This window comes from Pan troglodytes, chromosome 15 (genome assembly GCF_028858775.2).
Source record: "Pan troglodytes isolate AG18354 chromosome 15, NHGRI_mPanTro3-v2.0_pri, whole genome shotgun sequence".
NCBI classification, from domain to species: Eukaryota; Metazoa; Chordata; class Mammalia; order Primates; family Hominidae; genus Pan; species Pan troglodytes.
In genome coordinates, this window is record NC_072413.2 from 18,797,259 (window position 1) to 18,818,753 (window position 21,495).

At 45.6% G+C, this 21,495-nt stretch overlaps 1 protein-coding gene across 4 annotated transcripts in view; it reads right to left on the bottom strand.

Annotated features, from left to right (window-relative positions):
• Positions 1-6,659: 6,659 nt before the first annotated feature.
• TEP1 (telomerase associated protein 1) overlaps positions 6,660-21,495 on the bottom strand; it is a 47,838-nt gene continuing 33,002 nt past the window's right edge. For 2 of the 4 annotated variants that reach the window (XM_016925823.4, XM_016925824.4), the window contains exons 34-55: positions 21,203-21,443; positions 20,898-21,021; positions 19,949-20,073; positions 19,722-19,821; positions 19,348-19,503; positions 18,992-19,204; positions 18,568-18,721; positions 18,248-18,460; positions 17,068-17,228; positions 16,718-16,831; positions 15,388-15,495; positions 14,637-14,769; positions 14,466-14,542; positions 14,229-14,361; positions 13,970-14,106; positions 13,692-13,816; positions 12,475-12,618; positions 12,204-12,300; positions 10,647-10,752; positions 10,317-10,549; positions 9,770-9,874; positions 6,660-9,529 (exon numbers count right to left, since the gene is read on the bottom strand). In XM_016925823.4, the coding sequence (XP_016781312.1) occupies positions 9,407-9,529; positions 9,770-9,874; positions 10,317-10,549; positions 10,647-10,752; positions 12,204-12,300; positions 12,475-12,618; positions 13,692-13,816; positions 13,970-14,106; positions 14,229-14,361; positions 14,466-14,542; positions 14,637-14,769; positions 15,388-15,495; positions 16,718-16,831; positions 17,068-17,228; positions 18,248-18,460; positions 18,568-18,721; positions 18,992-19,204; positions 19,348-19,503; positions 19,722-19,821; positions 19,949-20,073; positions 20,898-21,021; positions 21,203-21,443 (3,122 nt within the window). In that variant the 3' untranslated portion in view covers positions 6,660-9,406. Of the gene's footprint in view, positions 9,530-9,769; positions 9,875-10,316; positions 10,550-10,646; positions 10,753-12,203; positions 12,301-12,474; positions 12,619-13,691; positions 13,817-13,969; positions 14,107-14,228; positions 14,362-14,465; positions 14,543-14,636; positions 14,770-15,387; positions 15,556-16,717; positions 16,832-17,067; positions 17,229-18,247; positions 18,461-18,567; positions 18,722-18,991; positions 19,205-19,347; positions 19,504-19,721; positions 19,822-19,948; positions 20,074-20,897; positions 21,022-21,202; positions 21,444-21,495 lie in introns of all 4 variants that reach the window. The other 2 variants (XR_010150863.1, XR_010150862.1) reach the window with 2 other exon arrangements.

The following is a 21,495-nucleotide window of genomic DNA, read 5'->3' on the forward strand; positions in this document are numbered from 1 at the left end:
ATCTGCTATTAAAACTGAAGTAGAGTGCATACTTTTCCAAAGAATAGAAGAGAGGAAAATACTTTGCAACTAATTCTACAAAGCAGAATGAAACCAAAACCAGATGAAGATATCACAAGAAAATAAAATTATAGACCAATATCCCTTAACAATATAATTGCAAAAATCAACAAAATACTACCAAGCCTAATCCAGCAACATTATAAATGGACTATATACAATGATCAAGTGAGATTTATCACAGTAATGCAAGATTGAAAACCAAGGTAGGGCAAAAATCACATGATCATCTCAGATGCAGAAAAAGCATTTGGCAAAATGTAACATTTTTTCATAATGAAATAAAATCCAACAAAGTAGGAATGAAAGGGAGCTTCCTCCACCCTATGAAGAACATCTATGAAAAACTCACAGCTAACATTACAATGGTGAAAGATTGAAAGCTTATCCTCTAAGATCAGGAATAAGACCAAGATGTTTGCACTCACCACTTCCATTCAATATTGTACTGGAGGTTCTAACCATGGTACTTAAGCAAGAAAAAAAAGGCATCAAGATTAAAAAGGAGATAAAACTAAATTTGCAAATTACGTGATCTATAGAGAAGGCCCAAAAGAATCCACATTTAGAGCTAAAAAGTTCAGCAAGATTGTAGGATACAAGATGAATTGTATTTCTTTTTTTTTCTTTTTCTTTTTTTTTTTGAGACGGAGTCTTGCTCTGTTGCCCAGACTGGAGTGCAGTGGCGCAATCTTGGTTCACTGCAACCTCCACCTCCCAGGCTCAAGTGATTCTCCTGCCTCAGCCTCCCGAGGAGCTGGGACTACAGGTGCCCACGACCACGCCTGCCTAATTTTTGTATTCTTAGTAAAGACAGGGTTTCACTATATTAGCCAGGCTGGTCTCGAACTCCTTACCTTGTGATCCTCCCACCTCAGCCTCCCAAAGTGCTGGGATTACAGGCATGAGCCACTACACCCAGCCTGTATTTCTTTTTATTTTATTTATTTTTCTGGAGACGGCATTTTACTCTTGTTGCCCAGGCTGGAGTGCAATGGTGAGATCTCAGCTCACTGCAACCTCTGCCTCCAGGTTCAAGTGATTCTCCTGCCTCAGCTTCCCACCTCAGCTTCCCGACTAGCTGGGATTACAGGCATGTGCCACCATGCCTGGCTAATTTTTGTATTATTAGTAGAGACAGGGTTTCACCATGTTGGGCCCAGGCTGGTCTTGAACTCCTGACCTTAGGTGATCCACCCACCTTGGCCTCCCAAAGTGCTGGCATTACAGGTGTGAGCCACCACACCCAGCCTATGAATTGTATTTCTATTTCTACACACTAGTAAAGAATAATCTGAAAAATTAAGAAAACAATTCCATTTATAATAGCATCAGAAAGAATAAAACACTAGGAATAGATTTAACCAAAGAAGCATGAAACTTGTACACCAATAACTACAAAACTATTGAAAAACATTCAAGGCCACCTTTATTTATTTATTTATTTATTTATTTATTTATTTATTTATTTATCTGAGACAGAGTCTTGTTCTGTTGCCCAGGCTGGAGTGCAGTGGCACAATCTTCCCTTAATGCAACCTCTGCCTCCCGGGTTCAAGTGATTTTCCGGCCTCAGCCTCCCAAGTAGCTGGGATTACAGGTGTGCACCGCCACACCCAGCTAATTTTTGTATTTTTAGTAGAGATGGGGTTTCACCATGTTGGCAGGCTGGTCTTGAACTCCTGATCTCAAGGCCCACCTCAGTCTCCCAAAGTGCTGGGATTACACACTTGAGCCACCATACCCAGCTAAGACCTATTTATTTAGGTCTTGAATTTCTGTCAACAGTTCTGTAGTTTTCAATCTACAAGTGTTCGTAGATGGAAAATTTATTATTAAAATGGTAATACTTCCCAGAGCAACCTATAGATTCCACACAATTCCTATTAAAATTCCATTATCCTTTTTTTTTGCAGAAATGGCCAAGAAAAATTCATAAGGAATTACAAAGATCATGAATAACAAAAACAATCTTGAAAAAGCTACAGTACTCAAGACAATGTGATAATGACATAGGCTAGACATAGAAATCAATGGGATAGAATTGAGAGTCTGGATATAAACCCAAGCAAATATGGTCAATTGGTTTTCAACAAGGGTGCCAAGACCATTCAATGGGGGAAAAATAGTCTTTTCAACAAATGGTGCTGGGACAACTTAGATATCCACATGCAAAGTAATAAATTAGGAACACTATCTCACACTACGTAAAAATTAAAATGGATCAAAGGCCTAAATGTAAGCTAAAACTAAAAAGCTCTTAGAGCATAAGGAGAAATCTTTGTGACCTTGGATTAAGCAACAGTTTCTTAAATATGACACCAATGCACAAGCAAGCAAAAGAAATAAGTTGGTCTTCGTCAAAATTTAAAACTCTTGGCCGGGTGTGGTGGCTCACGCCTGTAATTCCAGCACTTTGGGAGCCAGAGGCAGGCCGATCATCTGAGGTCAGGAGTTTGAGACCAGCCTGGCCAACATGGTGAAACCCCATCTCTACCAAAAATATGAAAAATTAGCCAGGCGTGGTGGCATTTGCCTGTAATTCCAGCTACTCAGGAGGCTAAGGCCTGAGACTGACTAACAAATCTCGGCAAAGATATGGACAAATAAAAATCCTCACACATTGCTAGTGCGAATATAAAGTGGTGCAGCTGCTTTGGAAAAGCTTGGCAGTTCCTCAAATAGTTGAACATAAGAGTTATCAGGACCTAGCAATTCCACTACTAGGTGTATAACCAAGAGAATAAAAAAGAAATGTTCACACAAAAATTTGTACATGCATATTGATAGCAACAATATTTATAATAGCCAAGAAGTAGAAACACTCCAAACGTCCATCAACCAATAAATGGATAAACAAAATGTGATTTATTCCTGTTAGATATGTTAACTATCTTGACCGTGGTAATAATTTTATTAATATATATATATGTCAAGCTTTATCGAATTGTGTATTTTAAATATGTGTGGTTTATTGCATAACTCAATAAGGCTGTAAAAACATAAAAAGTATATCCATCCAATGCAATATTATTCCGTCATAAAATGGAATGAAGTACTGATACTGCATGGATGAACCTTGAAAACATTATTCTAATTGAAAGAAGCCACACAGGTCACATATTATATGATTCCATTTATCCGAAATGTCCAGACTAGGCAAATTCATAGATACAGAAAGTAGATTAGTGGTTGCCAGTGGCTGGAGGAAGAGAGAGGGGAGTGATTGCTAATGGAGTCAAGGTTTCTTGGTGGGGTGATTAAAATGTTCCAGGATTAGCAGTAATGGTTGCATAATTTGTGAATATACTAAGAACCACAGAACCGTACACTTCATAAGGGTGAAAATGAATTACAGGCCAGGCACAGTGGTTTACGCCTGTAATCCCAGCATTTTGGGAGGCCAGGGCGGGTGAATCACTTGAGGCCAGGAGTTCAAGACCAGCCTGGCCAACATGGTGAAACCCTGTCTCTACTAAAAATACAAAAATTAGCTGGGCGTGATGGCACATGCCTGTAATCCCAGCTAGTCAGGAGGCTGAAGCAGGAGAATCGCTTGAACCCAGGAGGCGGAGGTTGCAGTGAGCCAAGATCACACCACTGTACTCCAGCCTGGGCAACAGAGTGAGACCCTGTCTCAAAAAAACCAGACAAACAAACAACAACAACAAAAAGAAAATGAATTATATCACAATAAAAATATACCAAGTTTTTGTAATGTAAATATATATATATATATGGGGATCACTTGAACCCAGGAGTTTGAGAGTACAGTGAGCTCTGATCATGTCACTGCACTCCAGCCTGGGTGACAGAGCAAGATCCAGTCTCAAAAAAAGAAAGGAAATCAGAAATAATTTCAATAACTAAATGTCAAAGGGAAATAGAAAATATTAGGGAAAATGGAGGTGAATAGAAAATCATGATTAGAAAACCGCACTAATAATACTGCACTCAAGATCCATGGATGAATGCTAAGATTAGTCAGGAAAATGATATTTGCATAGCCTCAAAAAACCTACCTCCAGATGTATAAATTTCTTTGATACCTCTCTCTTCTAGAGGTTTTCTTTCCTTCCCCTTAAGTATGGGCTGGACTTAGTGACCTGCTTCTAACAGAAGGTATGGCAAAAATACCTGGCAAATATCACTTTAACTTTAAAAGTGATCAAGGTTAACAACACCAGTTATAAGTTATGTTAATATCATATGCACCCAATAGGATGCAGTATGAAGGCACATCATCTCTTGAATTCATCCATTAAATCCATAATCTCAGCCTATTCATGAAAAAACAGAAAACAAAACCAAACTGAAGAACATTCTACGACATTCTTCACTCTTGTTGCCTAGGCTGGAGTGCAGTGATGTGATACTCGGGAGGCTGGGGCAGGAGGATCACTGAGCCCTAGAGGCATGGGTTGCGGTGAGCTGTGATTGCACCACCATGCTCCAGCTTGGGCAACAGACTGAGACCCTGTCTCAAGAATAAATAAATAAATAAATAAATTTATTTTTTAAAAGTGTCAAGATTTTGAAAAGACTGAAAATCTGTCACAGTTGGAGGAGACTGAGAAAACGCAATGACTAAATGCAATGTGGGATCCTGGATTGGCTTCTGGAACAAAACAAAGTCATTAGCGGAAAAATTGGGCAAATCCAAATCCTGACTGTAATTTAATTAACATTTTTAAATTAACTTACTGGTAATTTAATTAACAAATGTTAATTTCCTAGTTTTGATAAATGTAGCATGGTTATGTAAGATGTTAACATTAGAAGAAGCTGGGTGAAGGGTATCGAGGAACACTTTGTACTATCTTTGCAACTCTTCTGTAAATCTTACATTTTTTTTTTTATTTTTTAGAGGCGGAATTTTGCTCTTGTTGCTGAGGCTGGAGTGCAATGGCGTGATCTCAGCTCACTGCAACCTCCGCCTCCCGAGTTCAAGCGATTCTACTGCCTCAGCCCCCAGAGTAGCTGGGATTACAGGTGCATGCCACCACGCCCAGCTAATTTTTATATTTTTAATAGAGACAGGGTTTCACCATGTTGGCCAGACTGGTCTTGAACCCCTGACCTCAGGTGATCTGCCCTCCTCAGCCTCCCAAAGTGCTGGGATTACAGGCTTGAGCCACTGCGCCCAGCCTAAATCTTACATTATTAAAAAAGGATTAAGAGCCATTCTAGTGGGAAAGCACCAACACAGATATGTTCTTTGGGGATGTCATCTGTGTATTGGCTCCTGGTTCTTCTTTCAGACACATCGTAGGATACTTCCTCCCCATCCCTTGACATTAGGTATGGCCACGTGACTTGCTTTGCTTGTATTTATTAAATATGAGTGGAAGTGATGTGTTTTATTTCCAAGTGGAAGATTGAAGAGTTACTCGCCACGTGAAGCACAGAGCTCAAAATATGCACAAAGTAGAGCAGGGCCTTCTCGCTGACCCTTAACGGGCCATGTGGCATGATTCAGAAATAAATCTTTGCTATTTTAAGTTGTTGAGATTTTGGGGTTGTTATGATAGCATAACTTTAATATTTTAACTGATAAAGAAACATACCCATCGTTCTGGATGAGAAGATTAGGTATTTGGAGGGTGGGAGGAGGGAGAAGATCAAGAAAAACAACTAATGGGTACTAGGCTTAATACCTGGGTGATGAAATAAACTGTACAACAAACCTCCATGACACAAGTTTACCTATGTAACAGACCTGCACTTGTACCCCTGAACTTAGAAAGAATACTAGTTTCACATTTTTTTGAAAACTAAAAAATTCGGTCCAGATTTTCTGATTGATTAAATATATACTAATAAATAAGACATTTATGAGAAAGAATAATGAGGTGATACTCGTACTGCTAGGTAACAAAAAGAACAGTCAAGTTAGCACTTATTGAATACTTACCACAAAAGTGTCACTGTTCTGTGTTTTACACCTTAACTCATTTAGTCCTTAAAACACTCCCATGAAGTAAGCACCATTATTATGGCTGTTGTACAAATGGGGGAAAGGAGGCATGAAGATTTGAACTCAGGCAGTCTTATTCCAAGTCCATGCTTTTTGCTGCTGTTACCCAGTCTCTCTAGAGTAGTGCTTCTCAAACCTTCTGAGATGAAGGACTAATTGTTCCTTTGTCTTTCTTTCTTCCTTCCTGCCTCCCTCCCGCCCTCCCTCTCTCTCTCTTTCTTTTTTTTTTCTTTTTTTCTTTTTTTTGACCAAGTTTCATTCTTGTTGCCCAGCCTGGAGTGCAATGATGCGATCTCGGCTCACTGCAACCTCTGCCCCCCCCGAGTTCAAGCGATTCTCCTGCCTCAGCCCCCCAAGTAGCTGGGATTACAGGTGCCTGCCACCATGCCCAGCTAATTTTTTGTATTTTTAGTAGAGACGGGGTTTCACCATATTGGCCAGGCTCGCCTCGAACTCCAGACCCCAGGTGATCCACCCGCCTCGGCCTTTCAAAGTGCTGGGATTATAGGCGTGAGCCACCGTGCCTGGCCTGTTTTAATTTCTTATCTGTCATGGAATAATACTTTTATAAAATATAATCAAAATGGATTATTAAGAAAATGAAATTAAAAAGCACACAAAATACAAGCCTCCATTTTTATTATTAAATTTGTCAGATATTACTTTTTAAATTCCTATACAGTTTCTAAATGGTTACTCTCAACTTCCGTACTTATCTCATTATAAAACATTAACAATTTGTGAACTGGCACTAGTCCATGAACCAAACTTTGAGTACCTCTGCTCTAGATTTCAAAAACAGATGTGGATATATGTGTAAAAATTTGGTATATAAAAAAGATGCTTTTCTAATGTCCTATGGTCTCACAATCCAGTGGTTGTAACTGTAAAACTCATCCAGCCTTTGGGAGACGCTGAAACTCCATTTAAAGATAAGAACTTGAAGGATGTTTAATGTAAACCTAAATTGATTTTCCCTTCAACTCCTTTTGGGTACATAATTACTTTTACCTAGAAGCTGTTCTTGACTTTACTCATAACAATTATACCATGACCTCACTGTCCTTCTCCAAGATGAAACAAAAAACCCTTCAAGTGGGCCTGGCCAACAAGACTGAATCTATTGAGCCTATTGGTAAGTTAGCCTTTGCTTAACTTTCCCCAACCCCTTCACTCCAGCCTTAGCTGGGATGCTTTTATATAATTTTCAGAGCATGGAAGACAGGCAAATAGAGCTTCCTCCTGTAATTGGCCCAAGATTTTAGGGGAGCAAAAGGCAAAATATTGAAATCAATGACTAGGATGATGCCATGCCATGGTTCGCTGCAGGATTTCTGGCAAGGATTATGGATCGTAAATTTCAAAATACCATAACTAGGACTTCTAGTCACAAGGTAGATGTGGAAATGATGGTCCAGAAGGTATATTTTGAGGCTTGGCATGAGGCACATAAGAGAAGACAGAAGCATGGCCTATCAGCTGATGTCATCATCCTTTGGTCAGGATGGAAACCAGGGCATTGGATAGAAATTAAGTCCCTCAGGTGATTTCTACATGTAAAACCTGGAATCAGGGTACGGTGAAAGCAAAACTCAGTGCCCTTTAACTCCCCAAGTCTTCAAAGCTCATTTCTAGACCAGGGTGTAGTGGTATTTCTCCAAGAGAAACCTACCAAACCAGGACAAAATCCCTGTAATAGCCTTCACTTATCTCCTACAAATCCTTGAATTCTTGGCCACAGAAGACATTTCCTTCTTCTTTAACCCTCAGAAAGAAAGGACCTGAGGAAACTAAAGTCACTGGTTTCAATCTTTTGCCTTTTGCTCTCCTAAAAGCATGGGCCAAGGGCAGGAGGAAGCTCTAGTTTTCTGTCTTCCATGCTCTGAAAATTCTACAAAACACCCCAGCTAAGGCTGGAGTAACAGAGAGGAGGAAAGTTAAGCAAAGGCTAACCTGCTCAATAGATTCTTCCATATGATTGAATTTTAGAAATATAATAAAGTTCTTTTATTGGGCCGGGCACAATGGCTCACGCCTGTAATCCCAGAACTTTAAGAGGCTGAGGTGTGCAGATAACCTGAGGTCAGGAGTTTGAGACCCACCTGGCCAACATGGTGAAACTTCGTCTCTACTAAAATACAAAAATTAGCTGGGCGTGGTGGTGGGCACCTGTAATCCCAGCTACTCGGGAGGCTAAGGCAGGAGAATCGCTTGAACCCAGGAAGCAGAGGTTGCACTGAGCTGAGATTGCACCATTGCACTCCAGCCTAGGTGACAGAGCCAGACTCTGTCTCAAAAAAAAAAAAAAAAAAAAAAAAGGTTTTTTACTTAAGAAAATCAGAGTTCATGGCTATGATTGTGCCACCTCTCAATTAGTTTTAATCTTTGTGAATTTCAATTTGAGAGAGAGTAAGACACTTTCATGATCTCTTCTGAGAATGCCAATTACCATATTGACTAAAGTTGAAAGTCGTGTCAGAAGTTGGGAAAACCAGAAGGTTTGTTCCGCTTTCAATGGCTTGGCTCCTCACCTCTCATCTGGGTAGTTCTTTTTTTTTTTTTTAGACAGAGTCTCGCTCTGTCGCCCAGGCTGGAGTGCAGTGGTGTCTCGGCTCACTGCAAGCTCCGCCTCCTGGGTTCACGCCATCCTCCTGCCTCAGCCTCCCAAGTAGCTGGGACTACAGGTGCCCGCCGCCACACCTGGCTAACTTTTTGTATTTTTTAGTAGAGACAGGGTTTCACCAAGTTAGCCAGGATGGTCTTGATCTCCTGACCTCGTGATCTGCCCACCTCGGCCTCCCAAATTGCTGGGATTACAAGCGTGAGCCACCATGCCCGGCCTCCTCTGGGTAGTTCTGAGAAAAGGGCTGTCTCTGTGACAGAAACATAGCTCTTTCTAAATGCCCTGATGCATGACTGACTTATTCTCCCTCCCTCATTCTTTCCCGATGAACTGAAAGGTCTTCCATGCTCTGTTCAAATTGAATGTTGGCCAACATCACTCTCATTCCTCCTCCTGGCAAGAATGGCATCCTAGGGTCCTAGGGCCCGCGAGTGATGCAAGAATTCTAAAACCTAGTTTCAAAAGAGTACCTACTAAAGATTTCATTCACTTTCTTGTGGTTCTAGTAAGGATTAATGTTGAATAAGAAGAGACACACATTAGAATGTACATATACATACACATAGACTATCCTCCTGTTCTAAATCCACATGAGAACACAGGCAGGCCTACACTTGAGATTTTTTGACACTTCATTTTTATAATTATCAAGAAATTATTAATTTTATAATTATTAAAAGCTACCAGTGTCTTCAGGCTTTGCATCTCTAGCACAAGGGGTATCATTATTCCCGAGTGGCACATCTTCATTCCCAGTTCAGAAAGTACACATTGCCCTGCACGTCTCCCACGGCAAGCTGCAGGGTGGAGTTAGCGCCCAGCCAAGGTTCCAGGCAGCTCACTGACCCTTCGCATCGGAACAGGCCCAGCTACGATGGGAACAAAAATAGGGGAGGTCAGGGCTACAAGCCTCCTTACTAACTTATTTTTTCTCACATTAATGCCTTTTATTTAGAAACAGGTTAGTCATACATTGCAAGTGATTGAAGAAAACAGAATTTTGATCTTTTGCCCTTTCTTACTCTAAGTTTGCTGTCTTGTGACATCCCTCTGGAATAGGTGTGCATGCGCACGCACACACACACACACACACACACACACACACTTACCAGCTGCATACTGGGTCTCTCCCATAGCTTAACATCTCTGTCCTTCGAAGCTGTCACCAGCAACTCAGGTAGCACATGGAGGGCTGTGACAGAGCCCGAGTGAATCTCAAAGAGGAAAGGGGAGAGCAGGATGGTGAGTTCTCAGGGGCCCCTCTTCAGAGAAGCATCACAATGTGCTGTGTCAGACCTACAGCCCTCCTCCCTTAGTATTTCTTTTTTTTTTTTTTTTGAGACGGAGTCTCGCTCTGTCGCCCAGGCTGGAGTGCAGTGGCGCGATCTCGGCTCACCGCAAGCTCCGCCTCCCGGGTTCACACCATTCTCCTGCCTCAGACTCCCGAGTAGCTGGGACTACAGGCACCCGCCACCACGCCCAGCTAATTTTTTGTATTTTTTAGTAGAGATGGGGTTTCACCGTGTTAGCCAGGATGGTCTTGATCTCCTGACCTCATTATCTGCCCGCCTCGGCCTCCCAAAGTGCTGGGATTATAGGCGTGAGCCACTGCTCCCAGCCCTCCCCTAGTATTTCTGACCCTTCCTTCAAACTCACCTTTCTACGCTGCCGTGTCTTTAGATGTGGTGTTGGCTCACTATCCATGCTGGCATGACTATCCATGCTGGCATCAGATTCCCAGCAGGTAGATGGGTCTGTCCCTGGAGTTTGGGTTTCTGGAGTGTTTGCTTTTTTCTGCCAGATGTTACCTGTGGTCCATTCTCCTTCTGGGCTGCATTTGGCCAGGTTCCATAGCATCCCATCAGAGCTGGCACACAAAAATGAGGACTCTGCCATTTTAAGGACAGAATTAGAGCCAAGTCTCAGGGATCTGCCATCCACCCTGGGCCATCTCCCGGCTCCTCAGGTCCTCCTGTTACCACTCACCAGATTCAGGTTTGGCTTGAGTTATCGATATTAGGGTCCTACTAGGATTCTCTAAGTTTATATCAAAGTTCAGCCTCTCTTCAAATTCTCCTGATTCCTTTTGCCTCTGTGAAAGAATAGGTAATTTTGTTTAGCCTACCCATATGAGTCAACTTGTACCAGACAAAACAACAGTTTTCTGCTCTGGGCTGGTCAGGAATTTTTTTTTTTTTTTTAACTATAACTTAGATACAATCAAGTGCGCAGATCTTTTTTTTTTTTTTTTTTTTTTTGAGACGGAGTCTCACTCTGTCGCCCAGGCTGGAGTGCAGTGGCGCGATCTCGTTTCACTGCAACCTCTGCCTCCTGGGTTCAAGCGATTATCCTGCCTCAGCCTCCCAAGTAGCTGGGAACACCGGCGTGCGCCACCACACCCAGCTGATTTTTTTATTTTTAGTAAAGATGGGGTTTCACCATGTGGGCCAGGCTGGTCTCGAACTCCTGGCCTCAGGTGATCCACTGGCCTTGGCCTCCCAAAGTGCTGGGATTACAGGCGTAAGCCACTACACCTGGCTAAGTGCACAAATCTTAAATGTACATCGCGATGTATTTTTACATGTGCATCCACCCATGCAGTCACCCGACAGATCAAGATGTAGAGCACTTCCATCACCTCAGAAAATTGCCCTTATGTCCCTTTCCCATCAATACCAGACCATCACCACAAAAGCTAAAAATATTCTAATGTCTGTCAACTGAAATTAGTCTTGCTTGTTCTTGAAACTTCATTTAGGTGAAATCATATAGTATGTACTCCTTTGTAACTGGCTTCCTTTGCCCAGAATAATGTCTATGAGGTATGTCTGTATTATTCCATTCATCAGCATGCAGTATCACATTAATTTTTTTGCCATGTAGTATTCCATTGTATAGATATACCACAAATTATTTATCCCCTTTCTATTTATTAATATTTAGCTATGATGAATAAAGCTGCTATGAAGATTCTTGTACCCGGCTTTGCAGAATGTATGTACTCCTTTCTCTTAGGTATATATTTAGGAGTGGAATCACTGGGTCAAGCATAGGCTTTAGTAGGTAACTTTAGTGGGTAGCAGGTCAGGATTTAATAACCTTCCCAATAACAAGCGGCTCCCAGGAAACTGCATTTGAAGTGAACAGCTAGCTTTGGCACACTCAATCCAAAAAGTGTTGAACATCTATTAAGTAACTGCTAAGTATGATGACAAAAACAAGATGGAGTCCTTGCCCTCAAGATGCTGTTATTCATAGGGGCAAGACAAGAGAGACATGGGAAAAAATGCAATTGAGAAAACTTCTAGGTTTATGGTTTCCCATGGCTTTCTAAAACGGTAGAGTCCTTTCTTGTACCAGCGAAATCTTACATGGGAACCCAATACACAATGTCCTAAATTAGAACTGCTCCAGTTGAAGGAGGCTAAGAGGATTTGCAGCCAACTGCCTTTCCCTTCCCTATCCTCCATGACGGGCCCCAAGGTGTAAAAACACTGGTCCTAGACGAATGTTTGCTTTAGCACACACTCAAATAGGACTTACCAAGAAAGAAAGAACTCCAGGATCCTTGGGCTGCAGGACAAATATGCCATACTCCTTGTGGGTGGACAATATCATAGGATTTTCTGTATAGTTGCTCCTGGTTTGTGAGAAAGGAATAGGTTGAGCCCAGGATTTAAAGAGAGGTAAAGAGAAGAACACCTCTCTTTAAGACTCCAGAGTTTTCTTCTAAGTTAGACTCAACCTCAGGATAACCACTAACTCAGGTTTCCTTTTTCCCCAGCTCAGGAGGAAATGGCATTTTGGATCTTACCAGATTTCAGATGGAGCATCCCCGGGCTTCATGCAAAGTAACTTCAAATCTGCTTTGGCCAAGATGAGAAAGTGACCATCAGGAGCCCAATCCAGACTTGTCAGCACCCCTAAGTCCTCCTGTAGAATTCGGTTCAGGTGAAGACTAGCTCAAAAAAGTACATGGACAGAGAAAGATCCTATTTTAGTTAACCTTTCTCAGGCTCCTCAATCCCACATGAATTCCTCAGGAATGAAGTACAAAGCAAAACGTATCACCTTCCCTGAAAATCCTGTTCCACTTTCGGGTTTTTTTTTTTTAACAGTATTCATCAGTGCCATCCCATTACTTGCTCAAACTAGGAATCTCTAACATTCTTGGCTTTTCCTTCCCTCTCTACCTCCAACTCACCAGTAAGGCCTGTGGATGCAACACATGCCTAAATCCGTATCTCCCGTTCTCATCTCCACAGCCCAGGTCAGGCCCACATTACGTCTTTCCTAGGCTATAGCTACAGGTGTAAATGTGGTCTCCTTACCTTTAGTATCTCTCTACTACCATCCATCTTCCATACTGCCACCAGTTCTCTTTATAAAATCCAGATAATTATTCCACCCAAAATTCTTAGCACTGTGCCCTCTACAGCCTGACCCCAGTTTATCTATTCAATTCCATTTCCCTTACTCCCACCAGGAATCCAAGGAGCTGGCTATACCCAGAATATACTACATACTCTCAACATCTCCATATCTTCTGTACATGTTCCTTCCTCTTCCTGAAACACTGTTCCCTTCTCTTACTGGTCCAGAAAACTCCTACTCATTCTGTAAGTGTCCAACCTTAAATACCAACTCCTTCCCACAATTTTTCAAATTTTGAAGCCCCAGGAATATGTGTGTGTGTGTGTGTGTGTGTGTGTATCTTCATTATAGCCCCAGTCAGTCTGAATAGTGCTGCTCGTTTAAATATATGCACATTCCTCTACTGTGAGCTTCCTTAATTAAAGGATGAATTTGATCTGTAACTGGTTCATACTGCCTGGCCCAGAGCTTGGCATCAAGTAGGCACCTGAGAATTATTCATTTACATTGCCATGGACAGAAGCAGAAAATAATGTCCCTCTCAGTAACTAACATCCAATTGACCTAGTTCAGAAGCAGAAGTGCAGTAATTTGGGTAAAATGCCAGGAGTGAGGAGACTGCTGTTTCTATCCCATTAACCCATCAGCCTGTTTCACCTCAAATTTCCGGGTGCCGAACCCTTCCGCAGTTTCACTTGCCACTCGCTGATTTTCTCATCAGCACTGAGGACAAAAAAGGTGTGTGCCGAGGACCAGATCAGAGCACCAATGTGGCCTGGAGCCTGGTGTACACAACAAGTTCAATTCAGTGCTTCTGATGAGCCAGGATGCACCATCTTTTCCCTCCCAGGCACATATGCAACCTCTAACGCCCAGTAAATACACAGCCAGGGTAGAATTCACACAGACAAAGAACCAAGGGTACACCGACTCACCTGTGCTGTGGCCACAGCCTTAGCTTCCTGCCACAAGATTAGTTCCCCAGCTTGATTTCCAGATACTGCCATGGAACCATCTGGTGCCCAAGCCACAGCAGTGACGGCTGCAGAACTCCTTGGTATACATGTGTCATCTGGAGAAGAAAGGACGTGTTTCATTAGGAGCTGGGATCCTGCTGGGATAAGAGACATCAGGCCACCCTTGACCTTTTTTTGTGCCAGTAACACACCCTGTCTCTCTCCAAGCCTCACTCACCTGCTTCCTTAGGAACCTGCCAGAGCCGTACAGAACCATCCTCAGAGGCGGTCAGCATGAGGCCTGAGGTTTCTGAAACAGCAGCAGCACGGACTGGGCCACTGTGTCCCAGGAGGGTGTGGGTTTGGCACACCTAGGAGGAAGGGATGGAGATGGGCTCATGAGAGTGGGCACAACAGAAGGTTATTCCACATACCTTCCCCACCTCCCTTGACTCTGGTCCTTGCAGGAACTCACCAAGAGTGGATGCCATAACCGTGTGGCCCCATCTAGCCCGATGGTTACCACCAGAAGCTCTGACCCAGGCTGTCCAGCTGATAAGACACAGAGACTGAGTCAGAAGAAGGGACGGAGCAGGGGAGAAAAGAAGAGACAGCAGGGAAGGGGAGGTGGCTGACGTTTTGTTACCTGCACGGGGCTCCATGGCAGCTGCACAGTGGCTAATGGGTCCTGAGTGAGCAGGGATGCTGGTCAGCTCCACGCCTTGATGGTCCCACACTTTCAAGGTCCCATCCCGGCTCACAGACACCACGTGCTCCTCCTGCCCACAGAGCACAAGATCAGAGCAGAGTCATATTGAGCAGGACATGGGAAACAGAACTTCCTCCACAGAGGTGGGTGGAGCATTAGGAGCATGGAAGATGTCAATGAGGGAGGAGAACTCAGGAACAGTGGGGTTGGGTGGCTCAGGACAGTGGGGTCGGGTGGCTCAAGTTCATGATACCAAGAGGCTGTGTTTTCATGCTCTCCTCTCTCCCTTTACACCAACCCTTAGCCTCAACACCATAATCCAATCCCAAGTATCTCATTTTCTTTTTCTCCTTTTTTTTTTTTTAAAGATAGGGTCTCACTCTGTTACACTGGAGGCTGGAGTGCAGTGGTTTGATCATAGCTCACTGTAGCCTTGAAATCCTGGGCTCAAGTGATCTCTCGCCTCAGCCTCCTGAGTAGCTAGAACTACAGGCATGTACCATGGTACCCAGCTAATTTTTATTTTTATTTTTTATAGAGATGGGGGGTCTTACTATGTTGCCTAATCTCCAGGTATCTCATTTTTATGCTCATTTTGCCTCTGGGATTAGATACTCCATGCACCGTCTCCCAAAGCCCCCTCAGCCCTTCCAGAGACCCCCCAGTGGGGTCTCCATTGCTTTCTCACCACAGCTGCCACAGCGCTCACAGCACTCTGATGACCCAGGAACTGACCAAGCCGCTGTCCCGACTCTGGGTCCCAGAGCCCCACAGAGCCATCACTGGAGCAGGATATCTGCAGAGTCAGAAGTCAGAGGAGTGGGATTATCGGCATCCCTCCAGCATTTTGGTATATCTGTAGTGTAGGGTGGAAGGCAGTAAGCCACGTAATTAAGGGCCTGGGTTCTCCTGGGTTCAAATCCTAGCTCTGTCACTCATTACTTTCTGCTTTGTGGTCTGTTTCTCTTTCTGAGCCTTGGGTTTCCCAACTATTTAATGAGTATAATGATAATGTACCTATCTGATATGGTGGTTGTGGGGCTGAGTGCGTCTACATAAAGGACTTAGGCTGGGCACGGTGGCTCATGCCTGTAATCCCAACACTTTGGGAGGCCGAGGCAGGTGGATCGCCTGAGGTCAGGAGTTCGAGACCAGCCTGGCCAACATGAGGAAACCCCATCTCTACTAAAAATACAAAAAATTAGCTGGGCATGGTGGCAGGTGCCTATAATCTCAGCTACTCAGGAGGCTGAGGCAGAAGAATCATTCGAACCTGGGAGGTGGAGATTGCAGTGAGCAGAGATTGCGCCACTGCACTCCAGCCTGGGCAACAAGAGCAAAACTCTGACTCAAAAAAAAAAAAAAAAAAAAAAAGGACTTAGCATGCTGCCTGGCACACAGTGAGCATACAATAAATGGTAGCTATTGTCCATATTATTATTATTATTATTTTGAGATGGAGTTTCACTCTTGTTGCCCAGGCTGGAGTGCAATGGCGTGACCTCTGCCTCCCGGGTTCAAGTTAGTCTCCTGCCTCAGCCTCCTGAGTAGCTGGGATTACAGGCATGTGTCCCCACGCCTGGCTAATTTTGTATCTTTAGTAGAGACAGGGTTTCTCCACGTTGGTCAGCCTGGTCTTGAACTCCTGGCCTCGTGATCCACTCGCCTCGGCCTCCCAAAGTGCTAGGATTACAGGTGTGAGCCACCGTGCCCAGCCCTAGGCTTTCTTATTAGAGAGTTCCCTGGCTCAGCTTCATAAATGACCTTGGAAATGTTCTGAGTTCAATTTCCTTATCTGAAAAATAGAGATAAAAGGAGTATCTACTTTACAGGGTGTTGTAAAGATTAAGTGAAGCAATATATGAAAAGAGCTTAGTTCAATGCCTGGCACATATCAAGTTTGACAAATATTAGCTATCACTATTATTAATGGGCGCCAGAAAAAGGACGAGGTGGGGAGTGTTGTCTTGCCCCAGGAACCCAGCTGGGCTCTGTGCCACCCCTGGCCCTTTACTCACCAGTAGGTTATCTTTGGTCCAGGCACAGCCAGTGACCCAGTCACGGTGACAGGCAGGGAAGGAGTGGATCAAAACAGGGGTTTTGGGTGTCCTCACGTCCCAGCAGAGGAGACTCTGGATAGGCCCCAAGGAGAGGGAGCAATCAGGACCAAAGGAAGGATGGGAACCCTGGAGCCATTTCAGGCAGGAAATTTCAAGGAAAGAGGGGGCACAAGGAAGCACAGGCAGACAGATCTATACTAGATTTGGCAAAACAAAAAGCAGGAGGAAGCAATGGGAAATGGGTTGTTAAGAAATCTAGGAACTAGAGAGGCTATGGGACCCCAGGGTTGCATCCTTCTGCAGCTCACCCGATCCCGGCCCCCGGTGGCCAGGCTGCCTCCATCAGTGCTGAAACTACAGCAGCTCACAGGGCCCTCATGTCCCCGCAGCTCAGTGCCACAGGGAAAGTCTTCTGCCTTGTGTGGCCGCATCAGCAGCTGCCTTGGCCACAGCTGCACTGTGAAATCCTCTGCATTGGAAAAAGAGAGAGGGAACAGCTTCCTGAAAGAGGAAGCCAGACAGGCCCTGGGAGGCCAAAGACAGGAGCGGCCATGGGGGCTGAGGGTGACACCTGAGGCTCAGCTCCATGGGAGGGATGCAGGGAGTCACAAGGCTGTGGAGAGGCCCTGGGCAAGGGTCATCAGCGAGTGTGTACATAGGACGGGAACGTGCGGCACTCCCAGCTCCAGCTCCACAGCTCAGGCCGGGAACACAGTTCCTTGTCTCTGCTTCTCTAACTGTACTCCCACAGCAGCTGCTCCAGACCCCTCCTCTTCTCAAGTGTCCAGTGTCACTTCCACCTCGCGACCTGTAAGGACCAGGTCTCCCTCCTAGAGAGGGCCTAGGCCATTCTATATTTTCACCTCAACATCTCTCTCTCTCCTTCTAAGGGAAACCTATCCCTTTACACAGCAAAGTCTCCCACGGGGCAGAAACTCAAAGGATTACTGGGAGTTTAGAGGTCCCAGAATGAGGGTGAAGGAATGAGTGGAAACAGTCTAAACAGATTATGCAAGATAATTGCATTCAAAAGCACTTTGAAAGTTGTAAAACAAAATCGCACATGTGTATTTTCATACACATATACATACAACTTGGAGAAAGGTGTTAGTGTCTTTAAAAGGAACAGTGATTTGTGGGCCAGGCGCGATGGCTCACATCTGTAATCCCAGCACTTTGGGAGGCCGAGGTGGGCGGATCACCTCGGTGATCTCAGGAGATCGAGACCAGCATGACCAACATGGTGAAACCCCATCTCTACTAAAAATACAAAATTAGCCGGGCGTGGAGGCGCATGCCTGTAATCCCAGCTACTCGGGAGGCCGAGACAGGAGAATTGCTTGAACCCAGGAGGCAGAAGTTGCAGTGAGCCGAGACCGTACCACTGCACTCTAGCCTGGGCAACAAGAGTGAAGCTCTGTCTTAAAAAAAAAAAAAAAGAAAGAAAAGAACAGTAATTTGTTAACCCTGCCCACTGTCTAGTAGTACCTGAGGCAGAAGCCAAGAGCTCCTGGGAAGTGGCCAGTCCTAGCACAGGCTTCTGGAATCTGGACAGGAGCCAGAGGGACTGAAGGGAGCATTCCTTGAGTGCCCAGCCCTGCAAGGACCCATCTTCTGCACCACTCACCAACACCTTGGGGCTTAGCCAGGCCAGGGCGGACACTGCCACATCCAGTGCCTGACCCTGAGCCCCCTGGGAACCTAGAGAATGAGAGAGAACAAGGGAGTAAGACACTTGGGAAGGGGTGGGGGGCAGGGGCTGCGCTCTTTCTAAAGGCTCAAAAACCCACCCATTCCCATTTCAGTACCTGAAGAGATTTTGTAGATCCTAATGCCATCCGCTCGATATCCAACAGCCACCCGATCACCATCTGGGCTGAGTGCCACAGAGAGGGCAGGAGAGAGAGAAAGGGAACCCAGGTGCCCACGGGGCCGACCCAGAGACCCTGACCACACCTGAACCTGGGAACCAAGAAAAGGGCTTAAGGATACCACCTCCACCACCCGGTCCTCCTCCCTGTTTTGAGTTACAGCCACCCCCATTAAAGTCCTCCTTCCAGAGACTCTTCTCATGAGAGCTGCCCCTGCACACAGCGGCACCCCTCTCCCCGTGGCTCCTGCAATCCAAGCTCCTCCACAGTCTCCTCGACAAAGGACCCCCACCCCCACCAAGATATTCTTTGCCTTTGCTACTCCTCCTCACAACCCACCACCAGCCCTCTGCAAGCTGACCTTGCCATCCTCTCCAGCCGTCAGTAACTGGCAACCCGCATGCAGGAAAAGCGCAGCAGCAACAAAGCCATGGTGGGCAGGGAAGGCAGCCAGCCGTGCCCCTTCTCGCCAGGCCCACAGCTCCACCATACTGTCCAGCCGGCCCACAGCCACAACCCCCCCAGGCACATTGAAGGCCAAGGTACGGATAGAGGCTCCGGGTGCCCCCAGGTCCTACACAGGGAGGTAGAAATGGAAACGTGAAGACCTGCTCTCAGCAAAATCTTAAGTGACCCAGAATGCTGCTGTCTGTTGTCTGCCACCCTCCACTCCTGTCCTCCTGTGCTTCCCCCAAGAGCTACGCTGGACCTTCTTACCTTGGTGACTTTGAGCCCATCCACCTGGAAGAAGCTGATGCTGCCAGCCCAGCTGCCTGTGGCTATTACCTGCCCCTCTGGGTGGAAGGCAACACAGTTCAGGGACTTGGGGTAGGTGTGCTGGAAGGCCAGCTGCCCACGGACTGTGTCCCACAGCTGAGGGAGAGAGAGGAGGAATCAGGATGCTGAACAGAGATGCCTGAACTTCTCAGTCCCAGACCTCCAGGAGCAACCTTGTCCAGTTACCCTGCCCTCAGCAGGGAAGGCCTTCTCTGGCCAGGGAGTCAGCAGCCTCTGCCGCACTGAGAGAACAAATTCACGAGGGTGAGTCATGGCTCAGGGCCACTCTGACCACTGCAGACCCCAAGTCTTACCTTTAGGCATCCTCCCAAGCACACGGTGGCTAGCAGCCGGCAGTCTGGGCTCAGGCAGCAGCCAGTGATTTGGTACTGGTGAGCCTTAGTCTGCAGCACCCTATCCCAGGAAGATGAAGTCAGTCCTCTGGACCCTGGCCATCAGCTCCCTCCTCATTTCCTTCTCCTGGGGCTTCCAAAAAATGGGGAAGGCCCTCATTCCAAGACAAATGGGGAGGACCCCTTACCGACAACCATGCTGCAGGTCCCAGAGCTCCAGGAGCCCGTCGAAGGCAGTAAGAAAGAGTGTATCATCGGAGAGGAACAAACAAGCAGAGATTCCATCACAGCCACTCACCACAGACTTCTCCTCCTGCGACAGTGGGTGAGGGAGTGCAGCTCAGGCCATCCCCTTGACCCTCCAAGTCCCACCACTCCAGGCCCCACCCAAAAAGAAGGCCAAGGCACAAAGGCCATGAGTCCTTGGCGCTCTATGTTCCAAGTCAAGCACACGTTCAAGTGGGGGCCTCGTGATCCAAGTGGGGCCACATTTTCTCCCCTACTCCAAACCCCATACCTATTCCCCAAGTTACAGAAAATTTTGATGGGTCTGAGAAAATGGGGTTACATGGGGTAGGGGATGACATGAGTGTAAAGAGGATAGAAAGAGGCTGTGGTTCTAGGACTCACCTCTCCAGCCTAATGTACTATTAGCCTCCCATAAGCACGCTGTGCTGCCATAATTCCCAGCGATTTACAAATTTACCAGGAACATTCCCCTCCTGTGTCTTTGCTCAGGTTCCTTGTTCAAACAAGAGTGCCTGCCCTTCTCTATCCTATGTCCTCCTATAGCTGCACAACTCACTCATGTCTTAATTAGATTACATGGCTATGTTTTGGTTCCTTTTTTACCTCGTATGTCTTATCTCCCAACAAAACTGACCACTTGGTGGGCAATGACAATGTCCCAAGTCCTGTGTTTCTTGCAACGCTTAGCACAGCGCCTTAAATGGAAGGTGTGCAGCAAATATTTGCTGTGTGATTGATTTTTTGACCAAGCCCTTTGAGCTGATGTGCAGGCAGTAAAGTTGCTGAATTAATCAGAGTGATAACAGGTGTGTTTGGCTCATCTAGGGCTTCAGGGCAGTCTGCACGGATTTTCAGAGGGTAAATTCTGCCCCTCCTTGATTGTCATACCTGCCAAGTTCTCAGGTCCAACAGGTAAACTGTCCCATTGGCAGTGCCCACAGCTGCTCTTTGCCCATTGGTGGAGAAGGCCACAGCAGTAGGGGATGAGGAAACTGCCAGAGACAGGCTGGAGCTAGAGAAAGAGTAGGAAGAAAGGGAGGAAATAAACGAGAGAATGCAAACAGGAGTTGATTTCTGTGCTTCTGTGCCTGGATCCCTCTCCAGTGTTTCTGGTCATCCTTATTCCTCAGTTTCAGAAAGAGCTGCAGCTTGCTCTCTGGTGGGCTTACTAGGGTCTGGGGTCAAGGTCTTACCTTTGCTGATTTTTCATGGTCTGGGGTTTATTAAGCCATCGTAGTGTGTGTTGGAGGTGCCATCTCTGGGAGAGCAGCGGGGCTTGGTGGCAAAGAGGTGAGTCCAGGGGCTGGTTGGCTGCCTGCTGGGGCAGGAGCCGGGGGTACTGGCTGAGGATTGAAGCCTGCTGCCTCAGGAAGGTGTGAAACACTGCAACGTCAGCCTCGGGGAGCTTTTGTTCCTCTTTGGGGACTGAAGAAGCTATAAAAGGGTGGCAGAATGTCAGTGGGGAGCCAGCTGGACCCCATTAGCC